We start from the raw sequence: 23565 nt of genomic DNA, 5'->3' as shown, positions 1-23565 counted from the left end.
CTTTCATCGGCAGGGAAGAGGTCAGAATTGTGTCAGGCTCCATACTTCCAATCCTCCTCCTTTTGCCCTGAGTCCAATGCTTGTTTCTCTTGGGGCTGGGGGGTGTTTCCTCCTCTCCAGGAGCAGCAACCTGAACGAACAGGCAGACAACAGCAGTTTTCTGGTAAATGGCCCTTTCGAGGAGGAGGAAGCCGTTTGTTCTGATGTTCCAAGTGACTACCTTCCTTCCCCTCCCATCGGAGGTCGTCTGGCCTTCTTCACCTCAAGATGGGAGGAGTCAACATCGGATGCCTGAGTTCTCAGGACTGTGAGGTCGGGTCTCCAACTGGAATTCCTCTCCTCTCCCCCAAGGTTTTTTGTTTGCTGTTGAATATCTTGAGACAGGTCCAGACAGGTCCTCATGGAATCAGCCATTCAATATCTGGTGGACATAAGAGCCATACAGGTGGTTCCGGTAGATCAACGGGGGCTAGGGTTATACTCCCGGCTCTTCGTGATCCCAAAGGCTTCGGAGGTGGGTGGTGGTGGAGAGCAATTCTCAACCTCAAGTCTTTGAACAAGTTCATTCCCTACAGGCGCTTCAAGATGCAGTCCATCCACTCTATCCTGTAGAGGGTTCGGGAGGGAGACCTCTCATCCATAGACCTCACGGAGGCATACCTCCATATCCTGATCTGCCCCCCTCATCGTCAGTTCCTGCGCTTCTGTTACAACAACAGGCACTACCAGTACTGGGCCCTTCCGTTTGGCCTCTCATCGCCCCTCAGGGTCTTTACCAAGGTCTTGGCAGCATTGGCAGCGTCCCTTCGAGCACTACCTGTGAGGGTCCAATGCTTCCTAGACGATATCCTGATCCAGTCATCTTCAACCCACTCTGCCAATCACTACCTTCAGACCATGATGCGGCTTCTGCAGAACCACAGTTTTTCCATAAATTTCAAAAAAAGTCATCTGCGTCCAACAACCCGTCTCCTTCATCTCGGGGCGATCATCGACATGAACTCTACGAGGTTTTTCTTTCCCTGGATCGCTGAGAGAGTCTGAATGACTTGATACACTGGATTCGACAGCAGCACAGTTTCTCTGTCTCTGCTGTCCCAGCTACTAGGAAAAATGATTTCCTGTATAAGCATCGTACTGTGGGCCCATTTCCATGCCCGAACCCTGCAATGGTTCCTGCTGCCATTTCAACGGGCGGGAACCAGCCAATCTTCCACCAGGGTCCGAGTTCCTCCACAGGTCCTGCGTTCTTTCCGGTGGTGGCAGTCCCAGGCTGTCAGGAAAGGCCATTTTTTCAAGCAACTGGACAGGATCATGATCACAACAGATGCCAGTCTTTACGGTGAGGGGGGCTCATCTACAAAGCGAGATAGCTCACGGTTGTTGGTCCCAGCCAGACAGGCCCCACCTCATCAATTGGCTAAAACTCAAGGCTATCTTCCTGGCTTTGAGACACTTCCAGGACAAGGTGATAGGGTCCCACATGTTGATTATGACAGACAATGTGGCTGCCAAGGCCCATGTCAACACACAAGGGAGGACCCAGTCCAAATCCTTGATGCAGGAAGCCAAACGTCTGGGCGGAGAGACACCTTCTGTCCCTCAGGGCAGACCACGTTTCACTGACTGAGTTGGACCAAGTTCTACCACTCAGAGTGCAGCCTTCATCCATCCATGTTCCAGAACTGTCCAACAGATTCGGATCTCCAGAAGGTCTACTATTCACCACTCCCCAGAATGCGCAGATAGGCAGATTCTTCACCAGGTTTCCTACCCAGGGAGCGGAGGGGACCAATGCACTTCAGAGCAGATGGCCTCCAGGTTTCCTCTATGCCTTTCCCCTTCTTTCTATCATTCTGGTACTTTGGAAGATGTTGGAGGAGAAGGTGGAGCTGGTACTTCTGGCGCTTCATTGGCCCAGACGGCCTTGGTTCGCTGACCTGGTAAACTTGTCGGTCGCAGCCAACAGGATTTCCCCCAACCAAGAGGCCTTACTCCACCCAGAACCTCAGTGGTTCCAGTTGGCCGTATGGTGCTTGAGTGGAAATCTCTGAAAGAGACTAATTTACTGGATAGAGTGATCCAAACCATCCAGGCATCATGTAAGCCATCAACCAATCGCATCTATGATGCCACCTGGAGAGCTTTTTGCAGTTGGTGTTCTAAGGTGGCCTGGGACCCAACATCTGCTTTGATCTCAGATGTGCGGATGTTCCTACAGGAAGGTCTAAAGGGCTCTCACCAAACACTCTTTGCCAGCAGGTGGCGGCTTTGTCCTCAGTGGTGTTGTGGGATAATTATACCTCTCTATCCCACCACCCATCTGTTCGCAGATTTTTATGGGGAGCCTCCAATCTGCATCCCCCGGTAGTTCATAGATATCCCACTTGGGATCTCCCAAAGGTACTCCAGACCCTGATGGGACCCCCATTTGAGCCTTTAAGATCAGTGGACCTCCGTTTTTTTAACACTCAAGGTGGCTGCCTTGGTGGCTATCATGTCGACCAGAAGGGTGTCACAGTTGGCTGCTCTCTCGGTGAGACAAGATTTGTGCATCTTTCAGGAGAACAAAGTAGTATTATGTTTAGAGCCTACCTTTGTTCCCAACATTAATTCTTGGTTCCATAGGACACAAGACATAATCTTACCAGATTTCTGCCCTAAGCCTCAGCATGAGTTGGAACACAAGTGGCATATGTTGGATGTGTGGAGAGCCCTCTGTATCTATGTTAAACGTACTGCTACCTTTCGCAAGACAGAAGTGATGTTCATGTCCTTCCAACTGGCTTCCTTGGGGAGCAAGGCTTCCCCATCCATGATGGGCAGATGGATCAGGGTTTGTATTTCCACTGCCTACGAGACCATATCTCTCCCAGTTCCCAAGAAGCTCACAGCCCACTCTACTAGGAATGCAGCAACCTCAGCAGCCTGGGCTTCCCAGGTTTCCGTTGAGGAGATCTGCAGGGCGGCTACCTGGGTATCACCTTCCCCATTTATCCGGCACTATTGTCTGGACTTCTTTGCCTCTGAAGAAGCGGCATTTGGCAGAAGGGTGCTTCAGAAGGTTCTTCCAGTGTCGAACTGAGCGGACCAGACGATGACCCTCCCTTGGACATGCAGGCTTTGGTATGTCCCATTCCTGGACTCTTGTAGCATCGTGGAGGAGAATGGGCGTTACGCCTTTTGTATACATGGTGCAAGAGAGTCCCTGTATTCGTCTGGTCTTGGTTGGGGAGGGTTCTTCTCACTGTTTTATTTTCCAGAGACATGCTAGGTCTGTCAAGTTTCTTCGCCGAAAAAGCTGGGGGGCCAGAAGCACAGCTGGCGTTTAAACTGTGGCAGACTCAATTCAATGATGTCAGAGGGAGGAGTCTTACCCATTCCTGGACTCTCTCGCAGCATGTATTGAAAGGGCGTTCTCAGGTAAATACACCAATGCCCATTTTACAACTTTTCTTGCCACAATTGTTAAGTGAATCACTGCAGTTGTTCAATTAGTAACATGGTTGCTCAGTGAATCTGGCTTCCCCATTGACTTGGCTTTCGGAAGGTTGCAAAAGGTGATCACGTCACCCTGGGACACGGGTGACATCATAAATATGAACCAGTTGCCAAGCATCCAAATGTAAATCATGTGACCATGAGGATGCTGCAACGGTTGTAAGTGTGAAAAATGGTCATAGGTCACTTTTTTCAATGCTGTTGTAATTTTGAATGGTCACTAAACAAACGGTTGTAAGTCAGGGACTACCTGTACTGATGATACCTCTCCCCATGGTCATACCCACATCAATAAAAGAGACTGCAAAAATGTTAGCTCAGTGTGGGCACACATAGTTTGTTGCAAGACCAATCATGTTTAGTTGCTCTTACCTCCAGGTATATGTGCGTAGTCTCTTACTATGCTGGAGATGGGTCTGTTTAGCCCAGCTTACTCCATGTAACTAAGATACAAACTGGAGAAGAGATCCTTGGGGTATTGAGTTGTGTTTTTTTTCCCTTCTGTTTGCCACAAGGAAACAGGTTGATAGAGGTCTTTGTGCTGGGCTGCAAGCACATGGAAATCTATGCATGCTTACTCTGTAGAAAATCCCATTTAGTTCATTGGCTCTTATTCCCAGGTGAGTATTTTTAACATTTCTAGTCCTGTTCAATCAGCATGCTGACTCATTCTCTTCTCACTCCCTTCCATTCCCTTCCATGTGTAGAGGATAAGGGTCTGCAGTGGAGAGCCTTCTGGCCCTGGAGACTCTCTGAAGATTAAAGATTTTTCTGAATCTTCATGCAGAGAATCTCCATGGGTAGAAGAGGCTCTCCATTGTAGGGACCCTCACTCACTGCGTGTGGAAGGCATCAGGGAAGGCAGGACTAGTATGCTTGTCAATATATCCCTCTGAAGAGGCAGCCATTCTCCATCTGCTGCCATCATATTTCATACTTTCATTATTTATATCTCCTGCCTATTAAAACTGCTTTCAACATGTTTCTGCTATTGGATTTTTCCTCCCCTCCCCATATTTTTTTGGGGAGGGGGGAAAGAACATTGCATTTCCTTTAGATCAATATGATTGTAGCTTTATGTGTGCATATGTAACATTCTTGGTTGTCTAAAAGGCATGCATACTCCTTGTACTCTCCCAGCATTTTGAGTTTCTGCTCTGGTTCTATGGATCTAAATTGTATGATGTAAGTTGTAATATTTAATTTATTTTATAGTAGTGTCAAAACATTATCGGAATCATTTCAGCTGACATGCTGCCTGTTTTTCTGCGCTTAGGACACTTGGTTAAGCAACACAATTCTTGTTGGTTGTTTTACTAGGGTTTGAGTGCAGTATTTCAAGCTGGTTTAAAAAGCTGGAGAGTGTTGCATTTCTATTAGTGCTGTGAACGGTGATTATATAAGTGCTTTCTAACTCTTCTGTTCAGATGAATGTAGTTATTTAGTTGTTTCATACAGAAATGTGCTTATTGTTGGTTGAAATGGAAGTTCCCTAGTTTCCTAAGTTTTCAGTAACAAAAGACATCTGCTCTTTAAGGGGTGAATGAGAGTTACATTGAGGCCTGTATCAGTATGTGTGGCAAGATGAATGACAGGCCCAATCCAAGAATGCCATCGATTAGAACAATCCAGCCAAAGCTCAGATCTTTATTTGCTCATACCATAGAGACAGAATGTTGCCAAACTAAATCTTTACTTCTCTAACCCCAAGGGTTTTATCCTGGGAGATTCTAAAGAGTGGCTATCCTAAACCTCTTCCTCTTTCTCTGATTCATCTCCAACTGTATTGTCTCAACTCCCCCTAACCCTCTTGGAATGTGCTCCTTCCTTCCTGGGAAATTGGAATGTGCTCCTTCCTTCCTGGGAAATTGCCCCTTCTCCTTCACATCACCTCCCCTTTCATAGACACGTTCCGTCACCTTAGAAGTCTTATCCCAGTGACATATGACCTTTCCTGGCCCTTCCTCACTAGCTTTTTGAGGAACCCAGCAGGGAAGGGACCTTGTGATCATAGGGGCTGCAACTGGTCATAAGTGCAAACCGGTTGCCATTGGACTTGTCACAACCATGTGATGGCAGAAGTGTTAGGATGGCTGCAACTCCAAGGACATGTAACCGCCATTCATTTATCACCGTCATAACTTTGAATAGTCACTGAACGTATGACCATAGATCAAGGACTACTTTTATGTATGGAGAGATGGAATGACACAGGCTTTAGCTTAATGGATGGTTTGATTTGTCACTGATGACTTGGATGAAGTAGGGCACCTTGTAATATTTACAGTTTGTCTGTATCCAGGCATTAATGATGATGTAACAATTATTACTATGACTAGAATACGTTCTCCCAAAGCCGGAATATTTCGACTGACAACAAAATTTTCCATTTTTTAAATAATAATGTGCACAACTCGGAAGCTAACACTGAGCACCATATGCTTAACTGTAATTAAATATAGGTTTGTACACTGAGAGTAAGCCTACAAAATGTAACATGAATAAATGTTTCATGATAAGAATTCACATTGCTTCACTGTAATATCTGTCAGTATAATACTTTAAGGTTTTAAAGTGTGCTAAATCAAATTTCACCGTAACATTAAAATTGCTTCTCTAGTCACTGTATCAGGTAATATTCAGTAATTTTGCATGTAATTTTGACTTAAGAAAAAAACTGATATCCTTTTGCATATGTTTCCTTATCCCCTTTTCTTTTGTAACTATGCCTGTCTTCACTAGGCTACTATAATTGGAAGCCTTATAGGAGGCATATAAGTAATAAAAAACTAGATAACATAACTAAGACAAACTAATATCTTCATTATGCCCTGGTTTTTCTCATGTAATGTATGCCTCATTAAATGATTTACCAGATTATATTTATGCTTTTAAGAATACAGTTAAAATATTTTGGTAATCAGCATTTAAAAAGTTGATTTCTTAGAAACATTTCAGTTACAATAATACCTTAATTTAATAGACCATTCATCAGGAAAGATGTCCTGAAATTACTGTTAAATGTTAAATCTGAAATTATTTTGCACATCTGTAAAATACCTATCTACCATTTTGCATATGTGTAAAAATATTTATAGGGCCTTCTGGTTGATTACAGATGGCAAGATTCAATGTTCAATGCCTCCATCTTGTCCACTGCTCCTTCACTTGTCATGGGCATAGCCAGGAGGAATAGATCTCTGGTTGCAAGTGAGCAGAAACAACAGGGGACTTCCAGAAATCCCTGTCTTAATTGCCTTATCCACTGTACATGGGAGGAGGAGCCTCCAATCTTCTCAGTGCCACCACTGTCTCAATGGGGCAGATCCCATTGGCCTACTGCCGCCACCAATCTTTTCACCTGCTCCATTCCCCATTTTCAAAGAGCTTACCCAGAAACCTCCATAAACCTTAATGAAACAGACTTTGTTATTTCAGAGATAACTTGGGTCTCTATTTTTGTCTGTTGGATTCAATTAGATTGTGGTAAGTGGTATTATTATATTGTACTGAAATCAAAAGTCAATGTTATTGTTTTATCTCACATAATAACAATTTCATTTTAAAATGTTGTTTTTGAAACAGCCTGGCGCAAGTTTGGAACAGACACACATTTTTGTACTTGCACATATTCTTAGAAGACCAATTATAGTTTATGGAGTTAAATATTATAAGAGTTTCCGGGGAGAAACTTTAGGATATACTCGTTTTCAAGGTAAGTATGATTTATAACACAAACAAGATTTTAATTTAAAAGATATTGGGAAAATCTGTAATTTAAAGAAAATTAAAGCAGTAAATGTAATTTCTATTTCTCATGTTTAAAATTCTAGTATTTTTATTAGTTTTCTTGAATTTTTCTTTTTCTTAACTATATTCTTTCCTCCCCCACTTTTCCTTTTTTTAAAATCTGTATTAGTTTTTATTGCTGTAATGTAATTTTTAACAAAATTGCTATTAAAATATGTTGGCAGGTTACAATGATTCAATGCAATAGAAGCATTTAGAAACACTTTAGAGTATTTTGAAGTTAACAGAAATATAAGTAATTTCTGAGTTCAAGAATTTTCACAGGATTTGTATATGCTTCTCATAATGATATGTAGAAAGCATACTTAATATCAGAAACCTCATTGTAGCATTACAGTTTATCTTTAGAATACTACCACCTATCAATTGTCTTTTGTGATTATTGTGATTGATAACTTAAAGGAATTTGTGACATAAAATACAAATCCCTAAGGGAAGTTTCACACATTCTTTTTTTTTTTTTTAAATAATGTAGTAATCTGAAGATATAGTGTAAAGAAAATTCTATATATCATGTTTAGATTTAAGATTTATAACATCTTAAATTCTTTTTATAGGAAAAGCACAATGTAAGAATTACTTTCAATAATTAGGAATTTTAGATCTATAATAAGTAGAACTTTTAAAGAAAGAATTACAAGTATGGGTTCATTAATTTGTGAAAAGCTTTACTATGAAGTTGAATATAATAGTCTTAAAGATGACACAATCATTCTTTTGAAATCATTTAAAATGTTGAAAGTACAAGTAGTCTTCACTTACTGACAATAATTGGGATTAGGAATTCCATTACTAAGCAGTATGTTTGTAAGGCACAACATCACGTGGCCACAGTGGCAGTTCTGACCGTTTCAGTTGCTCTTGTTGGGCAAATCCCGTATGGTTGCTGTGTTTCACAATCGTGTGATGGCCATTTGTGACCTCCTTCCAGCTTCCCCACAGACTTTGTCAGAAGCCAGAGATGAAGGATGGAAATGGTGATTATGTGACTGCAGGACACTGCAGTGTTGCCCAGTATCCAAATTGTGATCACATGACCACGGGGGACACTACAATGACTGCAACTGCAAGAACCCATCAAAAGTACCTCACTTTCAGTGCGGTTGTAACTTGGAATGGTCACTGAATGAGTGGACATTAAAAAAGAACTCCCTGGATGTCTTGGTATTCACACAAAATGACTACATAATATAAATGCATATATCTAGCCAGAAACAACCCATTTAAAAAAAGGACTGGAGTGTGTAAGAGTTTTTCAGAGCTGAGATAAAGAGAATTAACTGAAATCAAGAATTGAAACAGGTCTTGTACAAATTAATTGCCTATGGTTATATGCATCTTAAAATTAAAACCTACTGAATAATAAAACAAAAAATGGTGTGTCGAATATTGAAAATAGTCTCTGAATTCTTGGCAACACTTATGTCGCATTTCATTTGCACTTACCTTTCTTTCATAATTTCACTTAAATTACTCAATTCAAGATGATACAAAGACTTCGTTTGTGTCATCATACTTTACAACCATTGCCTGAGAATTATACACTTTGCTGGTTGCAGAACCTAAATTATAGCCCCTTTCTTTAACATCTTGTTACCAGCACATTATTTACTAGTAAACCAATAAGTGCAAGGAAGGGACAACAACGGGACTTAGATAAATTTAGGAGGTTAAAACAGTCAGTTGCTGCTAATCTTGATAATTACATGCTGCTTCCAGGATCACAGATTGAAATAGGAGACGGTAGCAAAAGCTCGTGTTCCCATAACCATTGGCATCTGATTCAGCAAAAAATGATCTCTGGTCTGATGAACATCACTTTATGCTAATATGACAGCTCTTTAGGCTCCTCTTTCATTTTATGAATTTAAATTGAGAAGACCTGGAAAGTCCCAAGACAAGCTCAAATATCTTTTTAGATTTCTGGGAAACTGAGGACACATAACAGGGCTGCTAGAGAAGCTGCAGTTGTAACAATAGAATTGTTTTGTTTTGGTGAAATACTTTGATATGTTGCTACTGTCTCTGCTCTTGGATGTATTCTGAGCCTCTGTGAAATGATGGAGAGGCTATACAGAAACATGGGATTTTAATTGAGTTCCCTTTATCTAGTTTTAGGACTTGTCTGGAGAAGATATCATATTTTAGATGGTATTTATGCAGAAATGCTAAAAACTCAAAACTTTTAAGCAGCCCTGTACTTGTAGTACTCCAGTTGTTTGGTTAAAATTCTGCATATCTTTGAAGTTCCTCAAATGAGCGTGTTGGAAGGGAGATTCCATCATGTGTATTAAAAGCTGTGGAAACCAGGTTGTCACTGAATAATTAAAATAGAGATTATTCTATATGTTAAATGTAACGTTAATACCTTAAAAGGGTAAAACTTCAGTTGGAATTGTTTCAGTTGCCATGGGAATTCCTTTGGAGCTAACTATAACTGTTTTGGGGATTGCATGATATAGTATTTATAGTTACAGGTATTTCTTGACTTATGACTGAAATTGAGCCCAGAATTAAGGTTCTAATTCAAAGCATCATGTGACTGGATTTAAAGTTATAATAGGGTTTTATGATGGTTGTTAAGGAAATCCATTTTAGTTAACCCTGGAAACTGCCCCCCCCCAAAAAGTTACAAATCTTGGTCACATGACTGCAGAGTACTGCAAATGGCTGTTAAGGTGGATCAGTTGCCAGGTGCCCAAAAGGTGATTATGTGATATGGATGAGTGTGACATTTGTGACTCTGAAAATGGATCATAACTGGGAAAGTTTGTCAAATGGCTGTTAATAAATGGAAGACTACCTGTAGACTCAATTATTAGAATATATTTGCAACTTTTTACATCCCTTAATTGATAAAGATTCAACTTTCTACTGAAAGGTATCTTAAAGGATTATGTTCATTGTCATGCTTTAGATAAAAATCTTCACCAAAAACAATACCTCAAGTTCATTTTATTTACCTTTGAACCTTCCTTTTTTCATAGGTGTATATTTGCCTTTGTTATGGGAACAGAGCTTTTGTTGGAAGAGCCCTATTGCTTTGGGCTACACAAGGGGCCATTTCTCTGCTTTGGTTGCCATGGAGAATGATGGCTATGGCAATCGGGGTGCTGGTGCTAACTTGAACACTGATGATGATGTCACTATTACTTTTTTACCGTTGGTTGACAGTGAAAGGAAGCTGCTGCACATTCACTTCCTGTCTGCTCAAGAGGTAAGAAATGCTTCATAATTATGGTTACATCAGAGATGTTCCTCAAGTATTAGATGAGAAAAATAAAAGCCCAAGGAATATGCATAGTTATAGCTAACACGCAAGAGATATATTGACCACCAAACTTTACTTTATACTGAGGACTTTATGATTAAGAAATGTTTTTAAAAAGCAGCTATAATTAAAGCTTTGAGGAAAAAGCAACAACCAGATAGTTCAGGTCCCTCTTAGTGAATCATAACTAGAAATATGGAATGATAGTGTCTGCAAAAGATAAGCTAACTTTCTAATAACATTTAACCATATCGTTGTATTAGGAAGGAAAGATTAAAGTAGCAATTAAAAATATGGATTTTTATTTGATGCATATCTGGTTCATGATCACAGATAAATGCACTTTTATAACTGGGTCTGTGAAACAGAACTGTTAGATTTCTTCAACTTTAGTTTACAGATTTTTTTTTTTTTAAAGTGGGGATTAGGCAATAGATCGTCATGGAGGAAATCTATTTATGTGGCTACTAGAAGTTGAAAACTTGATGGTACATAATTAATTCTACAGTTAGGAATTGGCTAGTAGATTTTTGAATCAGCCACAGCAAGTGTTATACAACACTTGTCTCTTTTAGTTGGCAGTATTCTAAACTGATCATGTTGTCTGTATTTTTTTCTCCAAAGATTGGTAATGAGGAACAGCAAGAGAAGCTGCTTAGGGAATGGCTGGACTGTTGCGTGACAGAAGGTGGAGTCCTGGTTGCTATGCAGAAAAGCTCTCGCCGGCGTAACCATCCCCTGGTAACGCAGATGGTAGAGAAATGGCTGGACCGCTATAGACAAATCCGCCCCTGTACATCCCTTTCAGATGGAGAGGAAGATGAAGACGATGATGATGAATGAAAAAAAAGGGATACCAGCTGCATATAGTGTATGGTGACAACCCCAGCTCTTGGAGCAGTCTAGCAAATTGTTGCATGGTGCCCCAATTGTAGCAGGGAACATCCTGCGTAGGATTTTGAGTGGGCATGGGAAGAATTCAGAGACTAATCTCATGCAAGAAGGAAGTATGTTGGTTGGACTCATTTGTAAACAAGAAAAAGAAAGCAAAGCCCTAATTTTATTACCAAGACAGAAAGCGTTTTTCCGGTTGTACATCTGCCCTTAATTATACCACATGTGGTTGTGCAAGAAGGTTGAGTAATAGGAAAAAAGTGTAACCAGCATCTTACAATTATTGAAGGAAATTATTTTAAATAAGGGCACTTAAAAGCACATTGTTGATTAATATCTGTTCCTTTTGAGACTTACAGTAAAATTTGATTATTTTGCATCTTTTTAAGCATTCTGACATATTTCCTTGAAATAACATTTTATATGAAATCTTGCAAATGCCCAGATCAGATCATCAGATCATGTGGCTTTTTTTCCTTTGTTTTTTTTGTTGATGCCATATAACCAGAGTAACTCATATGTGTTAAAAATGTATTGTTCTGTTAAATTTAATATTGTGCCCATTACAGTATAATAAAATGAAATTTTAAAGGGAAAACATATGGAAGGGATGATAAATCTTGACTAAGTGAACTATTTCTGTAAAGACTTCTCTAGTATCCATTACTACTTTTTATCACAACTTTGGAATAGTTTTTCCCCCCCTTTCAGGCTACTTAAAATAGTAAAAAAAATGCTGTTCCAGGGAACTTTATGCTAAACAATTGTGTGGAGTTTGTAAAACTGAACTGCATTTTGTCCAAACCCGGTCTTGCTGTGAGTTGTACTATAGAAATTAATATTTTACAAAACCTTTCCCCATGCAAGTTAAAATTGCCTCCACTGAGGAGCATTCCTTGGTCATTAAAATTGAGTGAGAAAGCACTTTGACTGTTTTCCTTAAAAGCCTTTATTCTAAAGTTTGTTGGGAAATCCTGTGTACTATTTTTCCTTAAAATGTAACCTTCAGAATTTTGTGCATGTTGACTGATTGTGGCCACATCTGAACTTGTAAGCTTCCTGAAACTGTCAGTTCAGAATATATTCTCCAGTAAAAAAAAACAAAACTTTTATTATACTTGATTACCTTAGCTATGCTGTATTGAATGGATCTAGCCCTACCCAAAACCTCACTGTAAGAACACTAAAGGTTGAATAGTTTTGTATGCAAAATGTAGATCCTGATAAGCACTTTTTAAAGACCAATGATGGTGGAAATGATGACATGGAACCTGTTATAAGATGGAACCCCTGGTTTAAGAATCTGAGCAGAAACTGTACCTTTTTTAAATGGATGTAAAAACATAGGAGCCATTCTGAATTAATTGCTTTTTAAAATGGTACATTTCAAGCAAGTGAAAGTTAAACAAAAATTTCTCAAAATAATTCTACTGACAAATAAACAATGACATTTTATCAAGGTACTGTGTTGAAACATATCAATACATTTTTCACTCTTATAGAAGCTTATTAATGTTTTACGCAAAGAAAATCACATTTGACTTGTGATAAATTTACGGAGCAGTAGAATCATTGGATTTCTTTTCCTACAACAGGCTGTGCTTTGATATATTCCCATTTTTAAGTTTTTCTAAATACAGTTAAGGGGTATAATTTAATACCGTTGTCCCCTGGCCTGCTCTACATTATTTTCTCTAAAATTCCTGCATCCCTGAACTAATAGAATAAATTAGATGAGTATGCTTAAGTAGAATAAAGAAAATTGAAATGTTGCAAGTTGTGCTCCAAATCTGAGTTACTTCTCAATTCTCACGATTTCAAGCAATGAGATATGGCCTTCTTGAATATAAATTTTATTTTAATTTTTTGAATATGGCCTTCTTGAATATAAATCTTTTTTTTTTGCCCTATTACCGTATTAGGAGGAGAAAACGTTTAGCTGTATTTAGCCAATAAATGGCTCTAGGCATTTTCTTGAATAAAGGCATTTGGCTGCTGGTAGGGATAAAACAACCAGCAGTATACATTTTATTTTCATGTTATACAGCTATACAAGCAGCAATATACATATTTATTATTATATAGTCACAGTACATCCTTATGAGGCTCTGGAAGTCAGTGGTTTTATAGATTGTAATTCCAGTTGCTCTTGCAGTATAGCAGCAGTTATTAATTATAGCTGTGTCTTGAACACTAATTGCAATAGTCCGCAGGCCTCTCATCTGTAAAATTTTTGGGAAGGATTACATTTAAAAAAAACAAACTTGGAGGTATTCTGACATGATATCCCTGCTTTAAAACTAGAAGTCTGATTTCAGTTTGATTTTCTTTTTAAGTTTTAAAGACTCCCTCAGTGCTCCGAATTAAAAGCTCTATTTGGCTGTCCTAGTTTTGGAATTGCAATTTTTAAAAACCTTTAAATACCTAAATTGTTTATCCCGTTCAGATATTTTGTTCTATATCTTACCTCAAAGCCTGCTGTTCTCCTGGGGAAAAAAACCCTCACCACTTCTATGGTTAAGATAAAAATGATTTGCCATCTCCACCATTTTGTATGGTAATTATTTTTTTTTCAAAGCTGTGTTCTATTTTAGTGGATTATGCTTTCTTAATTACACCAGTATTTTGTAAATTCTTTTAGTGGCATGCCTCTTCTATATCATTTAACTTAGATTTAGCCTAGTAAGATAACTTTTACAATGGCAACTGGTATACAAATTTCAGCACAAAGTCTCCTCTAAATATCTATCTGATTTTAATTGGGGAGTTTTTTTTTCAAATTAGTAACTGGAAGTAATACAAAATTGTCTCCATGCAGCACATTTACTAATGGTAGAATATCCCACAACAAATATGACTTTTTCAAGCATTATTTTTCATGAACGCTAATTTGGAATGCTAATTCCTGGTTTAAGAACTAAGTTCCCAAAATAGCAGCTTCTAAAAATTCACTAATGCCAAGTGTAAACATTTTGTTACTTCACCTTCATTTGTGTGACTTCCTAAATTGTTCTCTGTAATTCACCAATGTTCCTTCTCCTGGTTGCTTCTATTCTGGTGTCTATGGTAAGTTGCACATATTCGCAGTGTTAGATCACATTTATGAAGTTGACTCCCTTGAATATGTTCAAGCTGGTAATGTGGCTTTTCCATCAATTCAAAACAAAATATAAGTTTTGTACCAATAATTTGTTTTCGATTTTTGCTTCCATAGTTTGTGTGTCTCCCCTTTCCTTTAAGCCTACTCAAATCACATTAAAATTTTAGTATCAGATTATCTTAATGGCCAAATATTTGTATATTTTCATGATTGAAGTCCTGTGACACTGGATTGTAAGTTTAGCTTTGTGATTTTTGAATTTATACTGACTCCTGCCTCGACCAATTCTCTTTTTCTTTTGTATGTTGCCGCAGACCAAAGCTTTTGCTGTGGAAAGAAAAGGGCAAGTGTGTGAGCTGGTGGCAAGCTTATCTTTTCTCCTCTCACACATAGCACAGTATAGGTTTCTGGAAAAATATTGACTAGTATTGTAAAAGTTTTAACATACACGAAGTATTTTAGTCATTGCAATCATTACTACAGTTCTTCAGGATGGTCCTTTAGTGAGTTTGTGGCTCATATGAAATACAAGTTTTCTTCTCATGCTGATAGCAGCATGATAGAGTGGCTGTAAACTAGCTGTTAATTATGCGTAAGATTATTGTGGGACACTTGGCATGAAAGCAGATTGATGCTGAGCAATATAAAATGTCATACCTCTGTAATTCCATAAAGCTTAACAGTAAGAGCTTCTAAAATTGCATGTAGGACAAGAACAATCTTTTTATTCAGACACATTATATTCCCCCACTATACAATATATTCTGCTATGATGAGGAAAAGACTACACAGAAGGAATACTTTCTCCATGTTGTCCTGGGAGTTCCAAATGATGTTTGATCAGAATCATCAGAGGCGTGGTGGTGCAATGGTTAGAATTCAGTACTCCCTACTCACTTCAGGAGTTCTAATCTCACCAGGCTCAAGGTTGACTCAACCTTCCATCCTTTCGAGGACCCAGATTGTTGGTGGCAATATGCTGACTTTGTCAATCGCTTAGAGAGGTAAAGCTGTAAAACACTGTGAAGTGGTATGTACGTCTTAAGTGCTGTTGCTCTCCTCTTTGTCAACTCTCGGCCAAATGTTAATGGATTCTCAGATTCTAGGTATACTGACTTCTGGGGTAAGACACGTTTGAGAAATTCAAAGTCGCCATCCACTTTTATCCTAGATCAGGGGTGTCAAACTCATGGCGGTGTCACATGACATATTGGGACATTTTTCCCCTTCACTAAACCAGACATGGGTGTGGCCAGTGCCTGCAGGCCGGGAGTCTGACAGCCCTGTCCTAGATGTTCAATAGTCTTATGAAGGATGAAAGTTTAATCATCTCCTTTGGATTCTGTAATGTTCTCAATTAGAATTGATTCAAGAACATTGAGGGCCTGGTCCAACTGGAATTCTAGAAATTGTCACTTTTTATTGAAAACTGCACTGAACGCTATATGTCCACCTTTACAATAAACAAATACAGTAACGGTAATACACTAAAACAAAACATATTTCTGGTAGCCATTGGTTCTGGTTTTGTTTTGTTTGGGACAGCTTTTAAAACTTTTATCACAGAAACAGAATGAACCCATACAAAGGCTCAGAATAAGCCATCTTTTTCAACAAAAAGGTGATGTTTCACAAAAGACTATGAATATAACATGTAACTAGTTGATACAAATCTAATAGGATTTGTTAAAATCAGTCACATCTAATAACATATTTTGAAGTGTTCTTGTATAAAATACCACATGGAGAAAAGAAGACTTCAATGTCTAAAAAAGTGGGTTTTGTTCATACAGTCTGACAAGTTACCATAAAAAGTGTTTTTTTTCCTGAGACATAAGGAAATGCAACATTCTTGAATCTTTTCCAGCTCAAGACTTTTCCACTCAATAAAATAGCTGTGGATTTAAAACTGAGAAAAATATATTTGAATATAAATGTGAGACTTAACACTTTTTTGCATCATCAACATGTGTTATTGAACTTACAGCTACTTTATTAAGTGTATCTTGTAGGAGAAGCATCAATTTCTCCGAAAAAGGCAGTAAGTTAACGTAGGCCTTTTCCTCTCTCCAAACTATATAACTGTAATTAAACTTGAGTAGCATCCCTCCAGTATATTAGTCGCTACAGATAACTGCAACAAGCAAAACTGTCTCCCCGTATGTCATCTTTCCTCAAGGCATAGAAAGAGAAGCCAGGTGATTGAGTAAGGAAAGGGCTGAAGTCACAGGATGGCATCCTCTCTATTATCATGTAAGCTTTGTTAGGGCTGTTAGATATGCTCTAAGTAACAGATACTTCAATCAGGTGTTTTTCCCAAAAGGGACATAGTACATATATTATTCTTGTGATTGATGTAAAGATGAAGGAACTTAAATACACAATAACAGAAGCTGATCAGTAATGTTATCAAATCCTAGTTTTCAGTGCTTCAGTAAGCAGATGACTTCTTCTGTTTCCCCCTCCCTCCTTTAAGTCTTGACTCCTATCTTTTAATTTTTGTGGTTGTCGTCGTTAACACTGGAACATCATGATGCATCTGTCCAAAATGAATCTTACAAATTTTGTATCAAATTCTTTTCAGTTTGTCATTTTCTTCTCCAACGTCTCTTGGTCCCAAATTGGAGTGCTTTAAATTGTCTGCTATTGCTCATTTGGATGTTCCCTGTTGTCTCCATGTTTTGAGGGCTGGTTGGGAGATGGAGCTTGAGAAGGGTGTGCCACAGTTGGAAGATTATGAGTAACTGGAATCCCTCCTGGGATGATACCTTCCATAGCTGCTGGAATTCCACCTGGAGCAACACTCATCATTCCTGGTGGATATCTAGAAAGAAATAGAATTTTAATTAGAAGAAAACGAATGCAAACATGTTCTATAAAAAAAAATATGGCAAACATGTTCTATTAAAAAAAAATGGCCAAGGGGTAGAGGAATCTCATTAGGAAAACTATTTTCCTAATAAGTTCAGTAACAACATCTTATTTCAATCCTTTCAAGACAGCTCTTACAAAAAATGCTTTATCCTATTTTCTTTATTCATGTCATTTTAGAAGCCTGTGCAAATAGGCAGAATATATATCCCAGCATTTGGAGAAAAACTTATTTGAACACAAATTCCTCTTGTTTTTTTACATCTCTTTTCAAAAGATAACAGGACAGAAACAGTGGCCAAATTTTTCTATTGGAAGAAAGAACAGAAGAATGGAAAGTGACATTTTATGCAACGGATGAATAGTCTTTTCTTTCAGGAAACACTTCAAAGAATATAAAGGGAGAATCCAGCTTAATTTTGAATTATCTAGATGAGACGGGTGACACATTAACCTAATAAAATAAGTAAATAAATGTAACAATGCTTGTTTAACTCTATTTTAGAAATTAATTGAAAAATAATGGTCTAAAATGCCTATTTTAAAATAGATTGATTTTATACAGAAGTTCATAAAGTTACAAATAATTGTAAAGAAAACTAGTATCAATGGATTATGTTCCTCAAAATTTATTTCCAGTATAATCAAAATAAGAAAGCCAGTTTAGTGTAATGGTTAAAGGCTCTCTGGAATTGTACAGGGAAAGTAAAGTTCTAGTTAGTATTCCGTAACCAAAAAAGTCAGCTTGCTCTCTTCTCAACTGGGACGAGAGAAATTGAAAAACGTCTTAAAAGATGGTGCTGGCAAACCGCTTCTGAAAAATGTTGCCAAGAAAACTACATGAACCTGTAGATTCAGTTACCTTCAATCAAGATTGACTTGAACAATCATAACAATATAATCAAAATGGTTGCCAACCTTTTCAAAACACCTACAGGCAATCCTTGACCATTCAGAGCCATTCAGCGACCATTCAAAGGCTCTGAATGAATGATGATTACAACCTTGGGTCTTTGGGTTTCAGGCAGTCCCAGAGCTTATGATTAGTTGCATGATTTGCAATTATATTTGCAACCTTCCTTCAGGGCTTTCCCAGAAAGTCAATGTGGGAGCTGGCAGAGAAAGCTGCAAGTTGCAGGATACCTCTTCCCTACCCATGTGCCTTCTCTCAGCCTCTGTGCTTGTGTCACACCAGCCACTTGTGCACTCTTTGTACCCTCCCTGACTCATCTCTTGCACACACCCTGCCCAACCTATGTCACGGCCTCATGCACTCACTCTGACCTATGCCTCTCATGCACTCATACTCTTTCAAAGCTGCATCTTTTGTGCACCCCCTTGCATCTCCTCAATCCATACTACACCCTTTTGCAGCCTCCATGACTTGCACCTCTTGTGCATCCCCTTGCACCCTCCCAACTCTTGCCACACCTTCTCTGCATCCCTTTGAACTCCCTTGCCCCGTCCACAACCTAGCAGCTATTTACCTGTCTGCTCACCTGGGACTTGCAACTTCCTGCTGGCTTCCCCATTGACTTTGGTTGTGGGAAGCTGGCAAGAAATTGCCTTATCTAACAATGTGGGATTCTGGTAAAAATGACAATTGGGATTGCAGTTTCCATCACTAAGCGATGTGGTCGGTCAAGTGTGATGTCACGTGACTGTATGACCACTTTAGCAGTGGTAGTCCCAGTGCTATCATACTGCACCGTTCATTGATCAACAACCTCACATGACTGACATGGGAAGACGTGGAAGTTCAAGGCAAACAGATGGGTGACAGCTATGGGTGGGCAGGTGCTATGGAGCACAAACCAGATACATGGATAAGTGCTATGGAGTAGATGCAAGAGTATGGAGTGTGGGTGGGTGCCAGGAGTGAGGAAAAAAGCAGCAGGATTGGTACCGACTTGTAATTTGCTCCTAGCTTCCCCCATTGACTTTGGTTGTGGGAAGCCAGCGGAAAAGCTTTCACATGGTAATCACATAACCACAACTACATTGCAATTGTCCTATCTGCAAGCCATTTGCCATGCACCCAAATCATGATATGACCATGAGGATGCTGCAATTGCTACATGGATTGGACATATATCCTCCTTGTTCATCATCATCATCATCATCACTGTAATTTAGAATGCTTGCTGAATGAGTCTTCACAGGGGAAGCCTATCTGTATTACATAATTCTTGTTTGCAAAATATAGATTACTAAGTGGCTTGTATAAATCTTTCTGGAATGTCCAAAGATTTTAATTTTTTTTGTACTGAAAGTGGACCAGAGGATACTTTCTGGGGTCTGTAATTTAAGTTTGGATCCATCTTGCATTGGAATTAAACCGCTTAGAAAAAAAAAACAAATCCTCATTTTCAAACATTATACACCTGTGCACACACACACACACACATTCTTTTGTGTGGTTTTCTATTATGTCTAAAATATATGTAGGTTCCTGGATCTATAAGGATAATTGAAAAATAAAATCATATACACAGCTACTTTTGAAAGGCTGAGACTTCATAATTTATTTTCTCTAACAAAAGGTTCTGCTCTCTGTTTACTTGAGAAAGAAGGAAATTTAACAGAATCACAAAGTTGTAAAAAGCTATTCTGGCCATCAAGTTCAACTGCCATTCCATGGAAGAATCTGAATTAAATCATCCAGGACTGACAGCTGTCTAACCTTTCCTTAAACAAATCCTCTTTAAGATTCTATTATATCGAACTGTTCTTAGGCTTAGAAATTTTTGCCCCCTAACATTTAACTAGAAACTGCACAATATAACTTCAATCTGTTATTGCATATTGTGCCTTGTGAAATAATAAAGGACAGACCTTGGTCTTCTGTGTCACATCTTTTTTGTCACTTGAAGGGTACTATTGTATTTTCCAGACTGTCTTCTCCGGGTCAAATGCTTCCCACTCCCCTGGCCTGTTCCTATTAATTCCGGTGAAGAATAAGAAACTACAGATGATCAATGGAAATCTTCCTTATTCTCTAGTTAGTCTAAACTTTGCCTACGGATTATATTTCAAGACTATTTCACAGCAACAGATATGTGGATTAGTAGTGGGTGTCTCTGATAAATGAAAACTGATACATTGCTTCAGCTGAACGTTCCTATCTCAAACCAGCAAGACATCTAGTGGAGAGGATGGTAGCTCATAAAGATGAATATATCACATAAGAATTGTCTTTTTTTTTTAATTACCGTTGCCCTCATCCCTCAGTCCCACTGGCCCAAGTTCTACCCTACTGGAATACTGTTCCATACAGGGTTATTATAATGTGGATGAAGGTATAAGCAAGCCAAGTTATACCAAATATATTTTATGTTTTTAAAGCAATAAAACAGTTCTAAAATGGTAAAGGACGTAATTTTTTTAAAAATCACCCAAATAGGAGAAAACGTTGAAATTTCTAGACTTTTGAGTTAAATACTACTAGTTGCTATTTGTAAGTATAAATGTTTTTTTATGTCTATAAATGTTTGGGTGAGAGACTTGGTCCTCTAAGTTCTGCATGTTCAAAGTTATTTAAGTGATCTAGTGGAACAGTTATAACTGAATAGATTGGTATTCAAATCACGGAAAGCCTTTCATGAAATATAAAACAGAGATGAACAATAGTTTCTAGCCCAAGTCATTATAACACGATCTCACATGATGGCCTGGATTTCAAAAGAACATTTCTTTGGTTGTTGAACTTTGGGGACCTGGCAGACACTTTAATGCCAAGGTTGTATCTTTAATGCCTTTATGATCTGGACACAGAACAAGATTTTAATGAAAATAATTTCTCAGAACTGTCTACCATTCTTGATTAGATTACAATAATACGCATCCTCTGTGGATGCAAGTTCCAAAACGGCAAAGCTGAAGGATTACTACCACCCACTCGGAAATCTTAGACTTTGAGTAACTCATTCTTCAAGCCCCTATGTTGAACAGACAGAATTACCAAGAAAAGAAAAAAAAGAAAAGGAAAGAACGAAAGAAAGAAATTCTTTTATTTTACCTGTATGTGGCACCATTGAGCTCTGGATGAATTGCTTGCTGATCTATTACTGACCAAGGAGCAGTTGTGACAAAGAATTCCTTGTTCACACAATTCCGTAGGCTTTCGGGGATGCGACCTGGAATCACAATAATTAGAATTTTAAGAGTCTTACTGCTATTTTGTAGCACACTATACCGAACGTTCTGTTTTTCCACAATCCTTTAATTGGGGGCTGGGGGAAACATTCTTTCCCACTCCAATTCCAATTTGGGATGGTGTTCAAACAAAAAAGGAAACTAGTGGAAGTTGCCTGAAGGTGAAACAGTATGCAACATGGTGTGTTTGCTTGTTTAATATAATTGCCAAGAATCACACTGAGTGTTTTAAAGGATTAGAATTTAAAGTCCTCCACATCCACTTGCTCTGCTGCTGTTTTATAAACCCCTTTGGAGCACATAGTTTCTACTTGCCCTCAGGCTTTGCTGGAAAAAGAAGCTGTTGGAAGAGATGCTGTATCATGTATTTTACTAGCCAAGTAATTGATAGGCGAATGGCAAATTAATATGTGGTGAAAAATGGCTGACAAAATATTAACTCTCTGATTGATCAAAATGGGATATCCTTTCCAGCTGCCACAAAAATATTGTCTCCATTCCATGAAAGTAGAGCTAACATCCTTGCTAGAATACCTTTACTATACTGATAGACATGATGATCAAGTCTTATCCTAGTCTTGGACCTGGTTTGGTATCTGTCATGCTGCCAAATCCTGGTTTAAAACAAAAAACAAAACCAGAGCCACCCCCTCCCGGGGCTAAAATGTCACCTATACCCCCCAACTGTCCTGGAAACTAACAGACCAGTTTCTAATCCCAAAAAGAATGCAGCAGAATTATTCAGGCAAGGATGTTTTGTGTCTCAGGAGGTTTTCAGGATCAGAATCATTTGCAGATTTATATTCAGCCCAGGCGCAAGGAAGCCCTCTGGGGAGGCACTGAACCTCGCCCAGAGCAAAGCACATTAGGGTACCTGTGATCGCTCGGCGTATCTCTGTTGCAGCCGCTTCTCTCATCTCTAGTGATGCCTGTTCACTGTACCAAGCAGTATGTGGAGTACAAATTAAATTGGGCGCATCTTTCAGGGGCCCTTGAGCAAAGCTACAAAAACATTTTAGAGACAAGATTTTTTTTTTAAAAAAAGAAGAAGCTCTGAATGAAATGCCACCATTTACTTTCCTTCAATAATGGGTGACAGATGGAAGCCAGAAGTCCCGTTCCAGTTTAACCACTACTTCAAAAAATGGGCTGATATAAAAAATAACTTTATAATGCTTTCCAAGCATAATAAATGACAAGGTTTGACAAATTCCCCAAAGAAAACGATTTCTAATCCAAGTTTTTAGGACTTGGGGCAGATTAAGATGTTATATGCAATCAAATTGGATATGACAGGGACGCCAGATGTGTTTTATTCGTATGTCTACCCAGATATATGAAATCTAAGTGAGTGTTGCAATTTTCTTCTAACTGGTATGGAAAAATCTATTAGAATAGAAAGAAGGCAGGGAAGTAAGCTATGGACAGCAATGGTCTCAAGCCTCTCCTTTAAAAGTACCTCACTATAGCAATGGAGTACATTGTTGTATTGTCATTTCTTCTTTTGGAATTCAACAGGACATAAAGTCCAGTGTTAAAGCTAGTTTCAAAATAACCACTGGTTGTGAGAGAAAAAGGGATTTATTACAGCAGGGAAGAAATACCTTATTTAAAAGAATCAATTTTTGCAGAGTCTTTCATCAAGTTTGCTCTGTTTAAATACATGTTTATGTTCAAGCCACCTGTATATAAACCAAGAGCAAACACCATTCCCTTCTAGCACTGATGATGTTACCTAGTTGGGTAATGAAACATCTGCAGGAAAACAACCAAGCTCAGAGAGCATCAAAGATCCCCACAGCTTAATTTTCATTAACCTCTAATTGAAATTTAGCTTTTGGTCCAGTAATGTATGTGGGCAGTGAACTAACTTATGGCCTCTAGACCAATGGTAAATCATTCACCCTTTATTCTCCTTTCACAAGCAAAATATAAAGTTGGGCTTCATCTGGACCAAAGTTTT

The 23565-nt window shown here is 38.7% G+C and overlaps 2 protein-coding genes across 8 annotated transcripts in view; one reads left to right on the top strand and one right to left on the bottom strand.

Annotated features, from left to right (window-relative positions):
* ZRANB1 (zinc finger RANBP2-type containing 1) overlaps positions 1-14664 on the top strand; it is a 55898-nt gene extending 41234 nt beyond the window's left edge. For all 3 annotated transcript variants that reach the window (XM_026668999.2, XM_026668982.2, XM_026668993.2), the window contains 3 exons: positions 7087-7216; positions 10299-10528; positions 11207-14664. In XM_026668999.2, the coding sequence (XP_026524784.1) occupies positions 7087-7216; positions 10299-10528; positions 11207-11425 (579 nt within the window). In that variant the 3' untranslated portion in view covers positions 11426-14664. The remainder of the gene's footprint in view (positions 1-7086; positions 7217-10298; positions 10529-11206) is intronic.
* Positions 14665-15279: 615 nt separating this feature from the next.
* CTBP2 (C-terminal binding protein 2) overlaps positions 15280-23565 on the bottom strand; it is a 240015-nt gene continuing 231729 nt past the window's right edge. For 4 of the 5 annotated variants that reach the window (XM_087964336.1, XM_087964340.1, XM_087964337.1 and 1 more), the window contains 3 exons: positions 22477-22604; positions 21466-21583; positions 15280-17400 (listed from right to left, as the gene is read on the bottom strand). In XM_087964336.1, the coding sequence (XP_087820462.1) occupies positions 17220-17400; positions 21466-21583; positions 22477-22604 (427 nt within the window). In that variant the 3' untranslated portion in view covers positions 15280-17219. The remainder of the gene's footprint in view (positions 17401-21465; positions 21584-22476; positions 22605-23565) is intronic. The other variant, XM_087964335.1, reaches the window with a different exon arrangement.

The sequence above is a fragment of the Notechis scutatus genome, chromosome 4 (assembly GCF_049901735.1).
Source record: "Notechis scutatus isolate UNSWTSFEM ecotype Mainland chromosome 4, rNotScu1.2, whole genome shotgun sequence".
Classification (NCBI taxonomy): Eukaryota; Metazoa; Chordata; class Lepidosauria; order Squamata; family Elapidae; genus Notechis; species Notechis scutatus.
Note: the sequence above shows the minus strand (reverse complement) of the source record. Positions and strands in the feature narration are given on the sequence as shown.